This window comes from Parasteatoda tepidariorum, chromosome 7 (assembly GCF_982258835.1).
Source record: "Parasteatoda tepidariorum strain Cologne lab strain chromosome 7, Ptep-v5.0, whole genome shotgun sequence".
Taxonomy (NCBI): Eukaryota; Metazoa; Arthropoda; class Arachnida; order Araneae; family Theridiidae; genus Parasteatoda; species Parasteatoda tepidariorum.
The window spans coordinates 16,383,297-16,401,857 of record NC_141761.1 but is presented as its reverse complement, the minus strand read 5'-3'; the positions used below and the strand labels follow the sequence as shown (position 1 = coordinate 16,401,857).

Genomic DNA, 18,561 nt, shown 5'->3' with positions numbered 1-18,561 from the left:
AAAAAAAAAAAAAAAAAAAAAAATACTTTATTTTAACTTAATTCAGTTGTGATTGAAAAATAGCATGAACTATCATGAAATTCAATAGAAAAACTGGGTATTTACATAAATTTGTCTAGGCTTGTATTTAGCGAAATAATCTCTTTGCCCAGAACAATCAGAATGTAAAAAAGCTAAATACAGCTTTTTATCATTCGTAACTTATTTCCGTACAGTTTTGAGAAAGTAAGACATTTTATAACATACATTTATTATTTAACCTTGTAATTATTAGATATGGAATGTCCTTAAAAGCTAAAAGAATAAAATTGCATAATCTGCCACTTAATATTGTTATGCATTTGACTCAATCCAGTCTTATAAGGTCGAAATGAAATTTTTTAAAGTTATTTGATAATGAAATGAAATAGTTTTAAGCACCACCATTTGCTGAAATGTAATCTTGCGCCTTATTTCACATTAATTCATAGTAAAAAAAGAATGCATCGTAGAAAATGGAACTTATTAGTTAAAAATTCTAAGAACATTCATCATAGTCTATCACGTTTTATCAAGAAATTAATCCTTGAAAAATCAGAATTCAAATTTTAAATTCGATAATGCTGTAAGTTATTTCAAATTGTAAAAGAAAAAAAAATCAAAATTAAACTTTTGATTTTAACTAAGGTGTCTTTAAAAATTATGTCACTGTATTAATGGAAAATAAAGGTAATTAAAGGAAAATTTATCTTTCGTAAATAGCAAATAACTATAATTATAAACTAAATAAATACAACAATTAACAATAATGCTTAAATTTTGTTGCATTGTTAAATTTTTACTTTGCTAAATTACATATAAATTTTTAATTCATAAAAAGTATTATTTTATGGATGTAAAGAAAGAATTTTAAAAAAAAATTCAAAAGTTTTGGGTTATGGCACGTACTTCCTTAGATTAAAAATATTAAAATAGAGAATAAATAAAATAATATCGACGACTAAAGTAATATCTAATCGGATACAACAAGTATTTCGGACATTCACCAAAGCGACTATATGATTGTTGACATTCACCGGTGAAAATCGACATTCTCTTGATTTTAGTCATTCACGTTAACAATTATGCTGTAAAATATTTGTCAGAAAGAAAAAGTAGTTATGAAAATTATATTTATATATAGCATACTAAATAAATAAGAAAAAAACACGAAGAAAATTAAGAAAAACAATAAGTTTTATTTATTGCGCTTAAGCTGCAAGTAAATAGAACTCATAAAATAAGTTCAAAATGTAGAGAAAACAAGGGGAAAATTAGAGAACAATGAAAAAAGAGAAGAAAAAATAATAAAATTACAAAAACCGGAGAGAAAAAAAAATTATTGCAGTTAACACATTTTCACCCTACACGAACCAATCTGTTAATTGCCAAAGTTGCATAGTTTTTGCGTGGTTCCCCCGAACTTTCAAATGTAGTTAAAAATTACCAATAATATTTAGATTTTGTTTTGTTTCACTAAAAAATTTTATTTGAATTATTATGTATTTTTTAAAAAAATAAATCCTTAAATGATATTTACAGTAACACTTACATGAATGTGATAATTGTGAAATGATTTAAATTAAAAACCATCTAAAATTTTTAAATTGTTAATAAAAAATTAACTTTTAGGGCTTTGTTAATAAAAAATTAACTTCTTAAAAAGGACTTTGAAAAATTATATGCTTACTACGCCTATGCTTAAACGAGAAAAAAAATAAATAAATAATTTCAGTCACAGATAGCATGTATGAAGACCAGTTTGTGTGCCATAGACTACATGGGGATGTAAAGTGATTATTGCTAGATTTATTAGTTAGTTTGGATTGCTTAGTTGGATTATTTGGATTGGTATAATTTATTAGTTTGATAAATTGGATTATTGCTATTTTTCTAATTAATTTTAAATCCATTTATATGCTCAACAGTGATTCCTAAGATTTTGATAAAATTCTGACTGAAACATTTATTTGCGTCACCAAACATGAAGTTTTTAATCAAATTGCGACTTCAAGTGCCACAAACATTTTTAAAATATGTGAACAGAGTGTTCCGTTTTCTCATTCTTAATATAAATTGTTTATATAAATATGTATTAATAATTTAATCTAAATATTATACTCAATTATAGGTCGCAAGCTGATATGCGAGGAGTAACAAAAAGATAGTTGGAAACTATCGAATTCCTAGTTAAGAAGAAACGATGAATAAACGACAAAACCAATTTGATTGCCTAATGATTCTTAGATATAGTTCTACCGATCTCCTTTCAATTTCTTTCTGTTCCACCCGAAAATCAAATAAGTTTCGTTATTTACCCCAAAACTGGGATTTGCTGGTTTTCACAGATATTGTTTTTTTCTCGCTTAAATTTTATTGACTATAATTTATTTTCCTTCTTTAGACGAAGTTAAAAAGCTGAAGCGTCAAAACAACGAATTTTCGAAGAACCATTCTTTCTCAGAAGAGGCTAGCATTAGCTTTAGATAATTTTACACGCACACAAGATAATTTTTAAAACTATAGATTAAAAATAATATGCTCTCTCCTTTTGCTTAAATTTAAATATCTAAATTCAAAAACCAATTCATGTATACGCGACCAATCTGTTTTTTTATTTTCACAGAAATGCAATTGCATGTCAATAATGCTTTTCCTAAGAAGGTTTAAGGCATTTTCAGCGTGGGCGGAAAAGAAAATCTCTGATTTCAAGCTTATTGTGCTCTTGAAACAATATTCAAGTATAGTAAGGTCCCGCAGTGGACTGATCGTTAAGACACGGTTCCCAGCAGATCACCGAAGTCAAGCATCACTGACTGTGGTCAGTGTGCGGGTGGGTGACCACTTGGATCAGTTTGCGTAGGGAACGAGGGTGTGCGGTATTGGTCCTCGTTAAACTGTTCTACCGTAAAGTGCTCGACTTCGCGTGCAGGTCGCCGGGCTACCGAAGCGGGGGTGCCATCCCCTCTGCAGAGGATCAAAATTGCGATGGCATGTCTCCGGATCATCCTCAGGGATGTTTCCCAGACCGTCGCCAATAGCCCATTGTACAGCTCTAGTGCGACGTAAATGAACAAATCAATCAATCAAGTATAGTAAGATCAACTAAATCTACATGCATCAACTAATAATTTAATTCAATTCGTAATCAAATATTTTTAAAGGTAAGTGTAAAGGAAAATGTCAACATAGCATCAAGGAATTTTTTTTATACAAATTAAAGTATTTTACAAAAATAATTTTTGTTTTCAGTTTTTTGAAAGAAAGAAAAAACATTATTTAAATTGTAAAAGTTTCATTTTCTTCAACAGTCTTTTCGATTTCGGAAATATTTACTCGTCTGAATATATTAGCAATTGTTTCCAAACTTTGTGACTTCGTCAGTAAATTCTTGTTTTAAATTGTAAAAAAATTCTTAAACGACTCATTTTTCAAGGACACGAAAATTCATCCCTCCCAAAATTTAATTTTCTTATTCCCAAAATTAATGTCTGTAGGGATTTACTAATTCCAACACTAGATGGCAGCTCTGCATTAAAATACACTCCACTAAAGGCTCTGTCAGTAGTTTAGAATTGTAAAATTAAATTATCAAATTAATTACTAATAAGTAATTAACTAAGTTAATACATATTTCTAAATCGAGTTGAAAGTTTATTAACCTTAAAAGTAAAAATATAATTTATTATCCATTTTTTATATTTTATTATATTGTTATATTCTAAATCAGACCTAGTACAACTAAACACTCACCAAAAAAAAGATGGTAGTAAATTTTTTTTAATCGCCAAGAATAAGATAAACCACAAAAATAAGGCAAACCTGAAAACCGGTTTTTCGTTGCCATCGGGAAGATAAGACCTTCACTTCCTCTTGCGGGTTCCTCCTATCTACGGCACTATAAACAAACGGCACTTGGAATGCCTCAGGTGATGCCAGATTCTAAAAAAGATTCTAAATTCTATTCATAGATAATATATATCGCAAAACGTTTATAGACGGCAGTAGCTGCGAAAAATGGACTTAAATTATCCCACTGATGATTTAGAGGGTTTAATTTACAACTGAGTAAAGTGGGACGTATATGTCCCAGTACTGTACAAAGGGATAATCCATAAATTTTTTTCAAACATTGATTCATTCATTAAATTAAATTAATTTAAGTTTCATATGGGAGAAAAAATTTTAATTAATTAATAAAAATTAACTAAAATAAAATGTATCTTTGTTAAAAAATTACCATATGTTCAATTAATATTTTTTTTGTAAACACAGCATTTATGTTATTTTAAATTAGAAAAATATATATTTGTTTCTAGCAAAAGAATCTTGATGAGAGGAGAGAGCTTTTGAAGCGAAACTGTCGTAGGCTTCACGTATCACCGCGGACTGGAAATTAGGCCACCAGACAAGCAAGTTCGCTGCAGGAGGGAGGGGTCCTGGGTTCGAATCCCAGGGACGGTCAAATTTTCAAAAAATGCTCTTTTTTTTATTTTGTTTATTTTAAATTACATTATTTTTTTTAATGTGTTTTTCGATATTCTGGAGGTTACTGCATGTAGGAAGAAAAAATTTTTATTGGGAAAAAACTGGAAAAATCCAGGAAAATCAGTTTATTTGCTCTTTTTCGACTTCTATTCTAACATTTTGGATATTCTAGCATGCATGGGGTGTTTTCTGTGTGCGAAGTTCAGCAAAGAGAGCGTAAAGAAATAATAAAAAAAAGAATAAAAAAATAAAATGGCTCGAGAAAGGTTCAAATTTCAAGACCCCCTAGCTCCTTTCAGTGGCGTACGCAGAATTTTTTCAAGGGGGGGGTGTTCATAATTTTCTGAAACTACTAAAAGAAATGAGAGTCTGTAATAAAGCACTATTATTTCACTAATTTAGACAGCTAGACAATTTTGACTTTCTATTTAGACAACATTGGTTAGTTAAATTTTGATTTGATTTTTTAAGTTTAAGAACATAATGTAATATCCTCTGAAAAAAGTCCAATGTCATATGGGTGAGAAGTAACACTTTGAGGGCCACTTTCACATTCATCAGATTTTGTTATGCTAGAAACGTTTTCTTCAACGGAAGTAACACATTTCTGTACAAGAGAAAAACTTACATTGGTACTAGATGCTGTTACCTCACTAATTTCAGGTCGTGATTTTGTCCCGCAGTGGACTGATCGTTAAGACACGGTTCCCAGCAGATCACCGAAGTCAAGCATCACTGGCTACGGTCAGTGTGCGGGTGGGTGACCACTTGGATCAGTCTGCGTAGGGACCGAGGATGTGCGGTATTGGTCCTCGTTAAACTGTGCTACCGTAAAGTGCTCGACTTCGCGAGCAGGTCGTCGGGCTACCGAAGCGGGGATGCCATCCCCTCCGCAGAGGACCAAAATTGTGATGGTATGTCTTCGGATCATCCTCCGGGATGTTTCCCAGACCGTCGCCAATACCCCATTGTGCAGCTCTAGTGCGACGCAAATTAACAACAACAGGTCGTGATTTTTTCTCAAAATAATTAAAAATTGTTAAATTCTTGCGTTTTGACATCCTAAAGATCCAAGAAAAGCAAATATATATATACCCACACAGCCACCGCTATCCCAGGGATATCCAAACACGTCTGTTACTTATCCAAATATCCAGTGGATATTCGGATATGTTCCAGACTTCTTACAGATATCTAAACACATCTAAGTCCATGAGTTAGATATTTTAGACATCTCTGGGATATCATTTTTGGATATCTGGGGGATGTGGTAATTTGGTTATTATAGAGATATCCAGGCATATCTAAGTTCCAGATATGGACATTTTGGATATCTTTTGGATATTTAATATAGATAAGTTTAAGACATGGATCACTGGATGTCTGTAGAATGTCTAAGAGATGTTTCAAATCGTACTCAATAGCTGACGCAGATCCAGTTTTCGATATCTCAGAGATTTCAGTTTTTGGATATTGATATTCTTTTATTTACAATTCCAAACTCTGATATAATTTTCTTTTTCTGATGCAGATTTTTTTTTTTCTGAATTAAAACAGAATTTTGAATTTTTAAATATTCTTAGATAATTAGAATTATAACCGTACTCAACAAAAATAGAAACCTGATACCAAATACGAAACTGCAGAATTTATTGTTAGCGAGCGTCTTCTTTTACAACCTTCATTTTGCAACCTTGATATAAAACTCATTTATTGTTGATGTAAGTAAGAGTTTTTTATTATTGAAATATTTGTTTTCTTCTTATTGGTTATATTGTCGTTTTTATTTCTCCTATATGCATTTTACATATCTCTGAAATGTATGAACTTGGATATAAGTCAGACTTTGATGAATTGTTATGGCTTACAATATGAAGAGTTACTGTTTGAAAAATTTTCTTTAAAGATTTCATTTTCTAATAATGTATGCTTATTAAAAGATAAATCTATTTGTTTAATAAAAAATATTATTAAAATATCAGATGGTAGTGTAAATATTGTAGTCACCAAATTTCTTAGCTGTGTTGATGTTATGAATATCTTGCTAAATCTTCACAGCTATGAATATCCTGCTAAATCTCATATTTTAACAAATAAATATTTTTTGTTTACTAAGTAGATGGTATAACTGAGCAAAATTACTTTTAAAATTTAATGAGAGTTATATATACAAAAATAAACACTGATATATATATTTTATATAATATTAACACTTTAACTGCGATAAATACAAATGGAAAAAGCAATCATAATCGTTGTATTTTTCTTTCATAATAAATATAAAAATTTTATTGTAATAAATATTAATGCAATTATTTTTAGCTCACACTTGATATAGTGACAAAAATTTACATTAATTATAATAAAGATAAGATACCACAATTGCAACATGAAACATACATAGATAAGTCAGATCAAATTATGAAAAAATAATAATATACCAATGAAATATTAAATTTTTTATGTAGATTTAAACCAGAATTTCAATTGTTAAAAACTAGTTATTCTTAAATAAAAATAATTTATGAGCAATTAAAAAGAAAAACATGTAGATGTTTGCCCGGAGGTGGATATGAGTTATACCTTTCGAGTTGGTTCTTTTTTGTGATGCTTTTTAAGTTTCTGGCGGAGCACTGCCCGGAAGTTGCCAAGACTTGGCAATTATTCTGCCATAGATCACAATGCAGAAATCTCAACATTATTTGTGTTGCTTTTTATACTCAATCCTATTCTGAGACAAAATCTTGAAGAATATTTCACAATTTCAGTTGGCATCATACTAGTTTGTATTCGACTAAAATTGTTAGGGACCGAATGAAATAACCTAGATGTTAATTTTGGAAAATCTAGACTGGCTTTCCCAATGATAATGAGTTTGTAACATTCTGCGATTTTTTTACTCTTTAATTTTCTGGTGTGCTATAGCCCAGAAGTTGGTGAATTTTGATGATTATTGTAATGTACCAAAACAAAAATTTTCCTAAATTTCACATAATTAAAATGGTAGAGAAATCACTGTAAAACTTTTCAGTGCTGATTTCTTTAGAGGTTAGCAGAAAAAATTATAAAACTATTATTGACTTCGGCATTGTTTTAAAAACAGTTACTACTTTATTGGGTAAGTAAGTGACCTTAGGTATCTAAGCAATAAGATTTTTAAAGTTCCTGAAATGTATGTAAGTACTTATTTCAACCTGCATGATTTTGGTCAGAGAAAAAAATTTTTTTTTTGAAAGCTACACCCTTTGATACTTTGCCTGTACGTGATTCTGCTTTGTGGCTTTTGGATCAAATATCCGAAATTTAATTTTCTTTTTGAAATGAAAAAAAGTGAATCATCATTATTTGGAAAAAAGTATTTTTAACAAAACAAAAAAATATAAAGAGGAGATATTTTTCAGATGAACAGTGATTATCATGAAATATAATTCTACACATAATTAGAAGTTCACAAAAATTTAATAATTTAAAAATGAATAATTGAAGAAAATTATAAATGGGGGACATATCTCATCATCATGAAGCAAAAGAGGTCGATATAGAGGCCTGCATAGCCTTATAAAGCTGAACATTTAATGTTGCTATATTCCTTGTTTTTTCCTCCTAGTGTTGGACACAACACTTAACACACCACACACAACACTTGAAACATCACACACAAAACTTGAGAACAATTTTGGATCAGAATCTTAAACAGAAATCATTCTAATAAAAGATTCATTTTTTTTTTTCATTGACTGATATAAACTAAAAAAAAAAAATAACTATTCAGTTTTCTTTTTTGATGAAGATCTGACAGGTAGCTTATTTTTATTAGGAGATTTCACAGGCACTTTACTTTTTTTCTTTTCAGGAGATTTCACAGGTACTTTACTTCCTTTTTTTTCAGGAGATTTTACAGGCACTTTACTTCCTTTCTTTTCAAGACATTTCACAGGCAATTTACTTCCTTTCTTTTCAGGAGATTTCACAGGCACTTTACTTCCTTTCTTTTTAGGAGATTGCAATGGAGGTTTACATTCTTTTTTTAGAGATTTAATGGGTGGTTTACTTTCTTCCTTGCAAGGCGCACTAGATACCTTAGCTTTTTTTGGCTGTGTTTTCTTATTACTCTTTGAACCTGCTCGTTTTCTGCTTTTAGCTTTAGTTACACTATCTTCTTGAGAAGGCACTATAGGGTCATATATTTTGAGGTTATCCAATCTGTCAGTTGGAAACAATTTTCTTCGTGATTCAGGAATAGTTTTATCTAAATTAAGTGAACCTTCGCTAATAAGCTCAAGAGCTTTATCGATTGCCTCAGGTACCCAGACATACATTATATAATAAACCATCTCACACTTACCACCATCCACAGCTTTTTCATAATAATTCATTAAATAAATAGAAACTTCTTTTAATTTCTTGATACTCTTGATGTGATTTGTAGGGGTGATACGCATAAGTCTGTCCTTATTTGACTTCAAAGCATCTTCATACTTCTCTAGATGCGAGCTGCGAACTTTTCTCGATTTCACTTGGAGAAGATGTTTATCAATATGCCCAGCAACGATGCACTTAACTATCTTATCAACTTCTGGGCTGTCTTCATAGGACTCGTCTAAATCTGTAAATAAAGGAAACTTCTTACTGATTCCAGTTTCTTCATCACTAAGAAGACTTTCATCATCTGAGCTAGCTTCATCATCATATTCATTTCTTAGAGTTGTATTACCATTTTCATTTTGTGTTGTGTCACTATCTGCATTTTTTAGGGCTGTGCCCCTATTTTCAATGTCATCTAAACATTGTTTATCAAACTTATTATCTTTATAAACTAAATAATGCTTATTCAAGTCAAAAAAGCTAGCAGGATCATCAGTGTAGCCTTGGTTTTTTCTTCTGATATAAGTTATGGCATTCAGCCATACTTTTTTATGCTTAGCTTTCATAGGACTATTCTCAACTTCATTTTTAATAAGAGCCGTCATCTCAGGGTCCGAAAAACTCTTTATTTTTTTAAATGGTACTTTAAAGCATTTCCTTGGCGAATCCAAGTACCAAACAGACGCTTTCCTTTCCTTTTTCTTTACACATCTAACAAGCGCTGGCCAATATAAATTACGAAATTCAGCCCATACAATATCATGCTGAGCTATTTCGAACTTCTCGGCAGTAGCCTCTTTATTACCACCAAACAAATCGGGTAATTCTTCGTCATCTGACAAAGGTTCTGGCTTGTCAGAATTCATATTGAAAATTACATATGGAAATTAATTACCAGTTACTATTATTATTAATACCAGGATAGAGATGAAAAATTTCTACGAGATATAAAGAAAGGAATACTGTCCAGTAAAGATTTTGTTCAAATTTTGCTCAGATAGCGTTTTAAGCTGCTTATTTCTGCTCCGCACTAAGCGTTTTTTGTGAACCACTTTTGCGATATTTGGTCAATTTAGGAATTGGTAACTGGGCGGAGTGAGGTTGACGCTAGCTTCTATCCATCAATCTTCTTATAACCCTATATTGATTGACCCTACAAACTTTTTCGCCAAAGCAATTGGCGTTGTTTAAACAAAAGCTATTGTTAGAGGAAAGGTGGGTTGACACGATCAAAGTACTTTGATCAAAGTAAGCGCGCGCATTCACCAATAGGGAAATATTTTTAGGGAAATGTGACGTTTTGGAAGAAGTTGTTTTTGTTTACAGGGAATATGCTTATTTTGAACCCTTCTTTCAAGAAATCTAAAAGGATTTGAAAACTTCTCTATATTATCGGGTAAGTGAGAATTTCAACGTTTATAATCAACTATATGTGCTTTTAAAATGATCTTATGGTTATTATTTTAAATACTTAGACTAATTTAAAACATATTGATATATATTGTACTTATATATCAACACCATCTTTGAGTAAGTAGTAGATTACTTAAAGTATTTCTGAACTCTGTAATCTCTAAAAAAAAACAAATAACTGTGAACCTTATATTATTCTTTATATTTCAGGTCTAGTAGTTTATTTATTCGCGATCGTTTTTTGTATAAATAATTTTATATTGCAGTTGGAAAAAAAAATGTAATCTGTTTTTCAGCTGCCATTTTATGATTTATTACTGTTCCTTCCTTTAGTGATACTTTGAATTCTTGATTTTTATACAAGGGTATTTTCTCACAAAATTAAGTGTTTATAACTTTTGTTTTGGATTTGTTTATGTCAGTATTCAATCGAAGACTGGATTTCTTAAAAAATTGGAGTGCTGTTTCTCAACCTAATCCAATTAATGGAAGATAAGTTCGTGATTTTTCAATTCTCAGTTTTCTGGTGAAATTAACGCTAGCTTTATTTGTATATGTTCTTTACTTGATTAAGTAGTTTGAATTTTTTTTTTTCCAATTAGGTGTGAATAAGATCATTCTATATTGTCAATAAGAAATTTGAACAAAAATAAAATTTATTGAAATAAGTTAATTAAAACCAACTTATATTATTATATTATATGTGAAATTTATTTCCAGGTATAATTTATATCTTGTCTATTGAAGTCCAGCCATCACAATCCAGTTATGACAATTATTATTGATCTGGTTCAGATATATTTTGACATGTTTAGAAGGTAAGTTTAATAATAAGTGTAATGATCTATATAACTTTAAATTTTATTCAAAGCCCCAAGTTGCACTATTTGTATTATAAAGATCTTCTATTGTTTGCTTTTTCATTATGATCTATCTCGTGAAAAAATTGTTTGCTGAATTTTTTTTTAAAAGTTGTAGATGGAGCATCACAAAAAAAAAGTTTTGATAAAAAGAACTTTATACCATCTTAGATTGTCTTTTTGTCAAATTTGTAGTGGCTTTTTTGATAATTAGAAAAGCATATTTATATCCATTTGATTTTTATACACGGTCTTTTATTGAGTTAATCTTTTAGTGGCCCATACTAAAGATTGTAAAATAGAACTTTACTGAAATGCATAAAAGTCTTTTTAATTTAAATCGATTTTTAATCGATTTAGTCAATTTTTAAACTTAGTGTTATGTATTAATTTACTAATTAAAATTATATTTTGGTCATTACACAGTTGAAAAATTTTTGCTATCTTAAAACTTAATATTTTTCTTTATACTGTAAAATTTTAATGCTTATATTGAAGGATCTATAAAATTTTTAAAAATTAACTCACTTATATTTTTTTGCTATAAATTAATTCAATTTTTATGGTGATGAATTCTGGTCTAATACAAGTTTTTATTATTTTCATTATATTGTGTAGCAAATCTTGTTTATTGGAATTTTGTAGTTTAACATTTATTCATTTACCTCTTTCATTTGATTTCAAAAATTATTGATTTTAATAAACTGCAGAACATAGAATTTTTAAATGGCTAATTGAGAGGTCATGGGTTAAATATTGTACAAAATGTATAATGACCATATTTCCATTTCGAGAATTTCATATTGAAATCTTACATGTTTCTTATTGAAATTCTACTTTAAAATTATTTAATTAAATAAATCTTGAACTTGAGTACAAATATGAAGTTAATATTGATGTTAGGGAGTATTAACTAATTTATAGTATTTTTTTAACTCAACAGTTTTATAAAAATTGTCTTCATATTGATCTCTATCTATTATAAGTTGTTCAGTAAAAATAAATTAATACTGGAAAATTTTAAAACTTTTATTCTACACAAAATTATTTTGAAATTTAAAATGGCAAATATTTTGATTATTCGTCTGCAGTATTGCCTTTATTTTACTTTAGGACAAATTACATATCTCTTGTATTCATAGTTTGCCCTTTTTAAAATTAGTCTGATATATGTCTACAGATCTGAAAAATATCCTCATTTTTGTCCTGATTTTTTTTTTTTTTTTCTGTGATCCACTATGAGGTCTTAAAAGTGTATGCTATTTCATAAAAGTTTGAATGTTATTATAATAAATCATTTCTACATATGTTAATTTTCAAAACTATAATTCATAGAATATTTTTTAATGTTTTTTTTTTCTTGTAGTTTTTATTGATTTTATGAAAATTGACTTTTATTGAAATATTTTTATTGAATTTAAATTTTAAATGATAAAATAATATTTAATTATAAAAAATGTTGATTGACTGAATTAATTCTTAAAATAAAATGACTTTAACAATTTTTTACCTGTTGGTGCTTTTGTATTTTTTGTATATTATTTAGACTAGATAAACTAGAAATGACTAGATATACTAGAAATGCAAAAAGCTTAATATCAATGCATATCTCTTGTAGCTTCAAAATTTTGCACTGGAATTTCACATATAATTTTTAATTAAAAATGACTTTTTTTTTTTTAGGAAAGAAAAGGATAGTAAGCAGAATTTTTTCTGTGGTATGATTGTTGTTCCATAACTGGTAGCAAGGAAGTGGTTGCTGGGTAATTCTCTATAAATATGTTAAAATAATGTAAATTAATAATTCACTTTTTTTTTCTATGAAAAAAATTAACTACTTATTTGTTGAATATGTATTTTAAAAAGATCTTGATTGCTGTATTTCCTAAGTTTGAAGTATTACTTGAAATTAATATTTTTAACAAATTTTTAAGTTATAAATCTTATTCTCTAGCAACCCTCAGCACTTATAAATACAGAAAATATTATTTCTCTGTCAAGTACTCTTGGTCAAGTTATATATTTTAAAATTAACATCTGTAGTGTTGTTTCTAAGTATTAAGTTTCATTTTTTGGTATTTAAATGGTTTTTGTTATTTAGCAAAAAAGCTTAAAACTTATAATTCATATCAATCCCTCATTCATAGTGATTAAGAATATTTCAGGATGATTGCATTATTATTTAGGTAGATATTATTGTATGTGTAATAAGAATATGTTCTGACAAAACTTCATGCATATTTTCTTACATATTTCCTTTTTGTGAGAGGATGGCATCTTTTGTAATTTATGAAGTTTGTTTATTTTCTAAAGATGTATTAATGAGTGATATAATTTCCTCCTATAGAATAGTTTAAAAATATGTGTTGTTGCTTAATGGACATAAACTTCAAAAGAAAATGTTAATCATTCCTTAAAAAATTTCCTATAAAAATCCTTAAAAAATTTTCTTCCCTGGTAGATTCTCCTGTGTCTCATAACAAAAACCTAGAAACTTCTGACACAATTTTTTTCTTGCTCTTATTACCTGAAAACAGCCTTGATTTCAATGTATTGCACTTCTTGTTCCTAACACAAATCAACTTGATAAAATGTTAAAGCTTATTTGAGAGCGGAAATGGAAACTGATCATCTGTTGTTTTAAAACTCCATAAATGGGCCTTGTATAATTTGGGTTAATTGTCTTCTATTACTACTAGTTTATTGTCTTATAAAAACAATTATGTACCTTTTTTATAAGTTTCACAGTGATTTGATAGATAAAGCCATAAAATTTCTCTAAGAGTTTTGCAGATTTAGAATTTCATCAAATTCCATTTAAATTAGTTCCTTAGATTAGATTGTTTCATTTACTTCAATAAGTTTAGTTACTTATTCTTAGACTGTTTTCCATTTTAAAATTTGCACCAATTAATTATTTACCACAGTTCTGCCATATGGCGGCAGATTGATTGCTTCATTTTAGCATTATTATATAGTTCACTTGCGTTTTATTAAGATAATTATGAAATATTTAATTTCTATCGAAAGTCAATTTATAAAAATATACATGAATTTAGAGTTCCAATTACCACAGTCTAAATGCCAAAAATTTTTTAAACCATTATTAAACTTAACTTGAAACTTTTTATGCTAGTTTAATTTATGATTTTTATCTTGTATGCTACTTGTTATTTACATATAAAGCAGTGCATTCATTGCTGTTAGATGCCAAGTATCTTGAGAGCCTTATAGCCTGTATGTATGCATGCTAATGATTTCAGGTCACTTAATATAAACACAAAGTAATGTTTTTGCTTAGGATTAAAAGCTTTTTTTATAGGGTTTTCATGTTATAAGTTAAATTAATTGTGTCTACCCATATTTACTGACACTGTGGGAAACAAATTTTGACAATTATAAAAATGAACTAAATCCTGCATTAAAGCTTATATGTGATTTTAAGAAAAATATTAGTTAATGATACCTTAAAAATTATTGAGTGATAAAAGAAATAAAATATATGGCTCAAATATTAAATAAAATATACAGTAGGCTCAAACAGTAGGAGTTAAACTTCATGTATTTAAAAAAAAATTATGTTCAGTCCTCTCAACTGTGAGATTTCAAATTAAAAATTTGGTTTAGATATGGCCTTAGCATTCATTCCCATATGCAATCCAATAAGGCAACCTGCACTCATGATATTCTTAATTAATTCTGTTTTTCCTGAAATTCTATTGTAATGTATAGACCTCTTTCTATCTGATTAAATTTTATGGTTTCAGCAAAAAAGTATTTTATAGCATTTAAATAAAGTAATTCTCATTCAGGAACTTTTTAAACTGTTATAACTCTTCTAAATAATTTAAGCAGTTCTAATAATTTTGTAATACAACATTCATAAATGGTGAAATCAATTTATAATGCTCTGAACAATGAAAATTTTTAATCAACAGAAAAGTGCTGATATTTCTAAAACAAAATTTTAAAAGAAAAATAAATTTGAGTGGAGTTCAGTTGTAGTAGAATATGTGCTATTAAATAATCGAGCTGTGTGCAAATGTGCTACTAAAACTGAAAAAGACATTTACCAAATGTAATTTTTATGAAGTATGGCATTCATATTTTCAAACTCTTTACACTATATTTAGTTAAAAATTTTGTTATTTAGTAACTATCACACAATGTTTTATTTTGATTATACAGTTTTTTCTGCGATTAGGGCATACATTTAAATGTTAATATAAACAAAACTAAGATTTAAATTTTAAATGCACTTTGTATATATATATATATATCTTTTTTTAATTCAATTTTTGCTTTCATTTTTCTTAGGTTGAAAAGTTAAAGCATATTTAAGTTGTCTCATGATGAGTAAAAAATGCTTATGTTGAGAACGGAGTTTGTAAGTGGCACTGCATGTAGCCACTAAAGTTATGACATCATTATTGTTCATGATCACCTAATAAAATGACACGAGCGTCAACGGCTCGCGATCTTGTTATCGTCTTTCCTTTAATAAACGTTTTTTTGTGAACTGAACTTGAATTATATTTCAACTAACAACACAACCGCATCTGGTAGAGCCAGCCGATAGATTTATGAAGTTATTTTAGTGTTGTTCGCAACAGCTTATTTTTTACTATAGAAAATTTGTTTACAGGTTTTTTTTTATTACAATGAAAATTTTTATTATTTTATTAATGTATCAAATGACAATAAAAAGAAACAAGTAATAAAACATCTCCAGATTTGATTTATTTTGTGTGACCTTCATTCATGTTTGGGTTAAACGTATAAATGTATAATTTTTTTTCTCTTAATAAATTACTACTAAATAACTTTTAACTCCTATTTTTTTTATTTTTAAATAATAGTCTTCAAGCCATTGCCATTTGTTTTATGTACAGTAGGTTAATATGAAGAAAGATTGATAATTAAAAATTCTAATAATCAATATGTGAGAAAGTGTCCTTCAACCAAGTGTATATATAATACAAAACTTCAGTTTAATGAATATATCTCTTTGGGAGCGCCAAAATAGCCTTAAATGTTTTACATGAATTGCCAAAAACTTATTGAGTAAGTGTTATTTGTGTTTTTGCTTCACAAATGCTTAAGATAAACTCTTAAAGTAATAAATAATAATAGGTTATTATAAAAATGTCCTTGGCATTGCAAGAACTTTGTTCTTTTGTGCCCAAACCCATTTTTCCCCTAAGCAGACTAATGCTTTCCTGCTCCAATAAGAACTGCATTATGTGTTACAGTTGGATTTTTTTTGTAAGAATTCATACCATTTTATTTGTTGCATGATTTCTAGATTATTTTTTACGTAATTTTGGTTTATCACATTTTCACTTCTCATTGCAAAATGCCTGAAACTCAAACTGAAATATTAAAAAAATCTGTCTTACTTCGAAATAATGATCTAAGTACACAGAACATGTGAAGCAATAATGACAATTACTACAATTGAATGTTGAAAAAAAATTTTTGTGTTAGACATTGAAGCTTGTGAACAGTGCTTTTAAGCCAAAAACATTAGACAAATATTTTAAAGTACAATAAACCTGATTCAGTAATATAATGAATATTGTAATTTGGTGTAATGTGGTACATGTAACCTTATCATCTAACGCAAAGTAATGATATCTAACCTATTTTAAATTAAATACTGAAATTTAAAAATTTTTTTTTTTTTCGTATATTAAAATGTTTCTTAAATTATAAGTTTTTGATAATTCAAATTTTTAAAAATTCGAGGTAGGCTCGGTTCCGTCCACCTCAATCTATTGAGACACTATTGTATATATATTTATTAGCATTGTCAGATAAAATGTGATGGGGAGACCATCTTACTCTTCCGTTTTATGTATAGATGTCTTTATTTATGTATACATAACACAATGAAGAGAGAGAAAAAAGATTTATAAGAAGAGAAATTTACAAATAAAATTAAGAATTAATAAGTTTCATTAACTGTCATAAGCTCCAATTACATCAAATCCATGTAATGAAATAAAAATACAAAGAAAACAAGTAAAAACGAATAATTCTTAAAAAATAAACAAAAAATGACTAAATAAATTTTAAAGGCCAAAAAACAAAAAGCTGAAAAGATATAACAGGGGTGATTGTATTCCAGCTGAACCTCGGAATCCTGGGTTTTCTTATCATCTCACCAGGTCTAGAGATTAGGAGCAGGATATGTGATTTTCTCTAGACCAAAAAAAGAGAAGTATTCAAAATTTTAAAAGTGTTTAAAATATTACTTCCAATGGAAAAACGCTCAAAGTTGAAGTGAATCCTAAAGGAAGTGAAACTTACGAAAAAATGGGGTACCAGCGTCAGAAACCATTTCTATCGAGAGAGCACGACAGAAGTCAAAAATTGCTCTCTCTGTACCCCTAAGTCCAATATAATTATTCTTGTAAGAACTTAATTTTTTTTCTTACATTAGTTACTATAGAAGTGATATTCTCTATTGGTAGGTAACTTAATTATAAAGCTTAGATCTAAAAATTATATCTTGAGTATGAAAAATTTATATCTAGTATATGAATTGATATCTTGCTGTAGAGTTTTTACACATAAAATTTTCAGTGCTTTTCACTTTATGACACAATTGCCCCTGATTAGGACTGGGCGATATTAGAAATTATGTATCGTGATGCATCGTCAGTTATGCATCGCGATATAGTATTTTTGAATTTCATTTACTTGTAAGGCACAGAAAGTCAGATTTCTATCAAAACTTCATACTCAGATTGATTTAAATCAATTTATAAATTTGAAGATATATATGTTTTGCTTAAGAAAGATATTAAATAAATTGACTTCAATGTACAAATCTTACTTAATATTTATTGAAATGTTTGTTTAGAAATTCATAATACGCGTAAAACAAAGTGCAAAAAACTTTTTTTAAAGCATTTTTTTACAAATTAATATTTTCTTGTACTATTATCATAACAGTACAAGAAAATATTAATTTGTAAAAAAATAATTATGCATAAATAATTACATAATTATTAAGTTCTATCGTAATGTTCAATTTCTAAATGAAACGTTAAAAATTATTTGTATGTTTAAAACAAAGTGCTAAATAAATTTTAGAAGAAAAAAAAACGCTTCTAAAACACTATTTTTTATTATTATCATTTCAGTTTATTATAGTTCATTTAATTCTATTATAGTTCATTTCCGTCACACTAGAGCTGCACAATGGGCTATTGGCGACGGTCTGGGAAACATCTCTGAGGATGATCCGAATACATGCCATCACAATTTTGATCCTCTGCAGGTGGGATGGCACCCCCGCTTCGGTAGCTCGACGACCTGCACGCGAAGTCGAGCACTTTACGGTAGAACAGTTTAACGGGGACCAATACCGCACACCCTCGGTACCTACGCAGACTGATCCAAGTGGTCA

The 18,561-nt window shown here is 28.5% G+C and overlaps 1 protein-coding gene and 1 long non-coding RNA gene across 2 annotated transcripts; one reads left to right on the top strand and one right to left on the bottom strand.

The window, feature by feature from the left end:
• Window positions 1-7,946: 7,946 nt before the first annotated feature.
• Window positions 7,947-9,898, bottom strand: LOC139426309 (uncharacterized). Its single transcript, XM_071184592.2, has one exon. The coding sequence runs from the start codon at window positions 9,735-9,737 to the stop codon at window positions 8,271-8,273; it is 1,467 nt and encodes a 488-aa protein (XP_071040693.2). The 5' UTR covers window positions 9,738-9,898; the 3' UTR covers window positions 7,947-8,270.
• Window positions 9,899-10,020: 122 nt separating this feature from the next.
• On the top strand, window positions 10,021-15,869 carry LOC147806912 (uncharacterized). The gene is made up of 4 exons (XR_015435368.1): window positions 10,021-10,267; window positions 11,005-11,102; window positions 12,828-12,907; window positions 15,462-15,869. It is a non-coding gene; the product is annotated as an uncharacterized LOC147806912 (long non-coding RNA).
• Window positions 15,870-18,561: the final 2,692 nt, after the last annotated feature.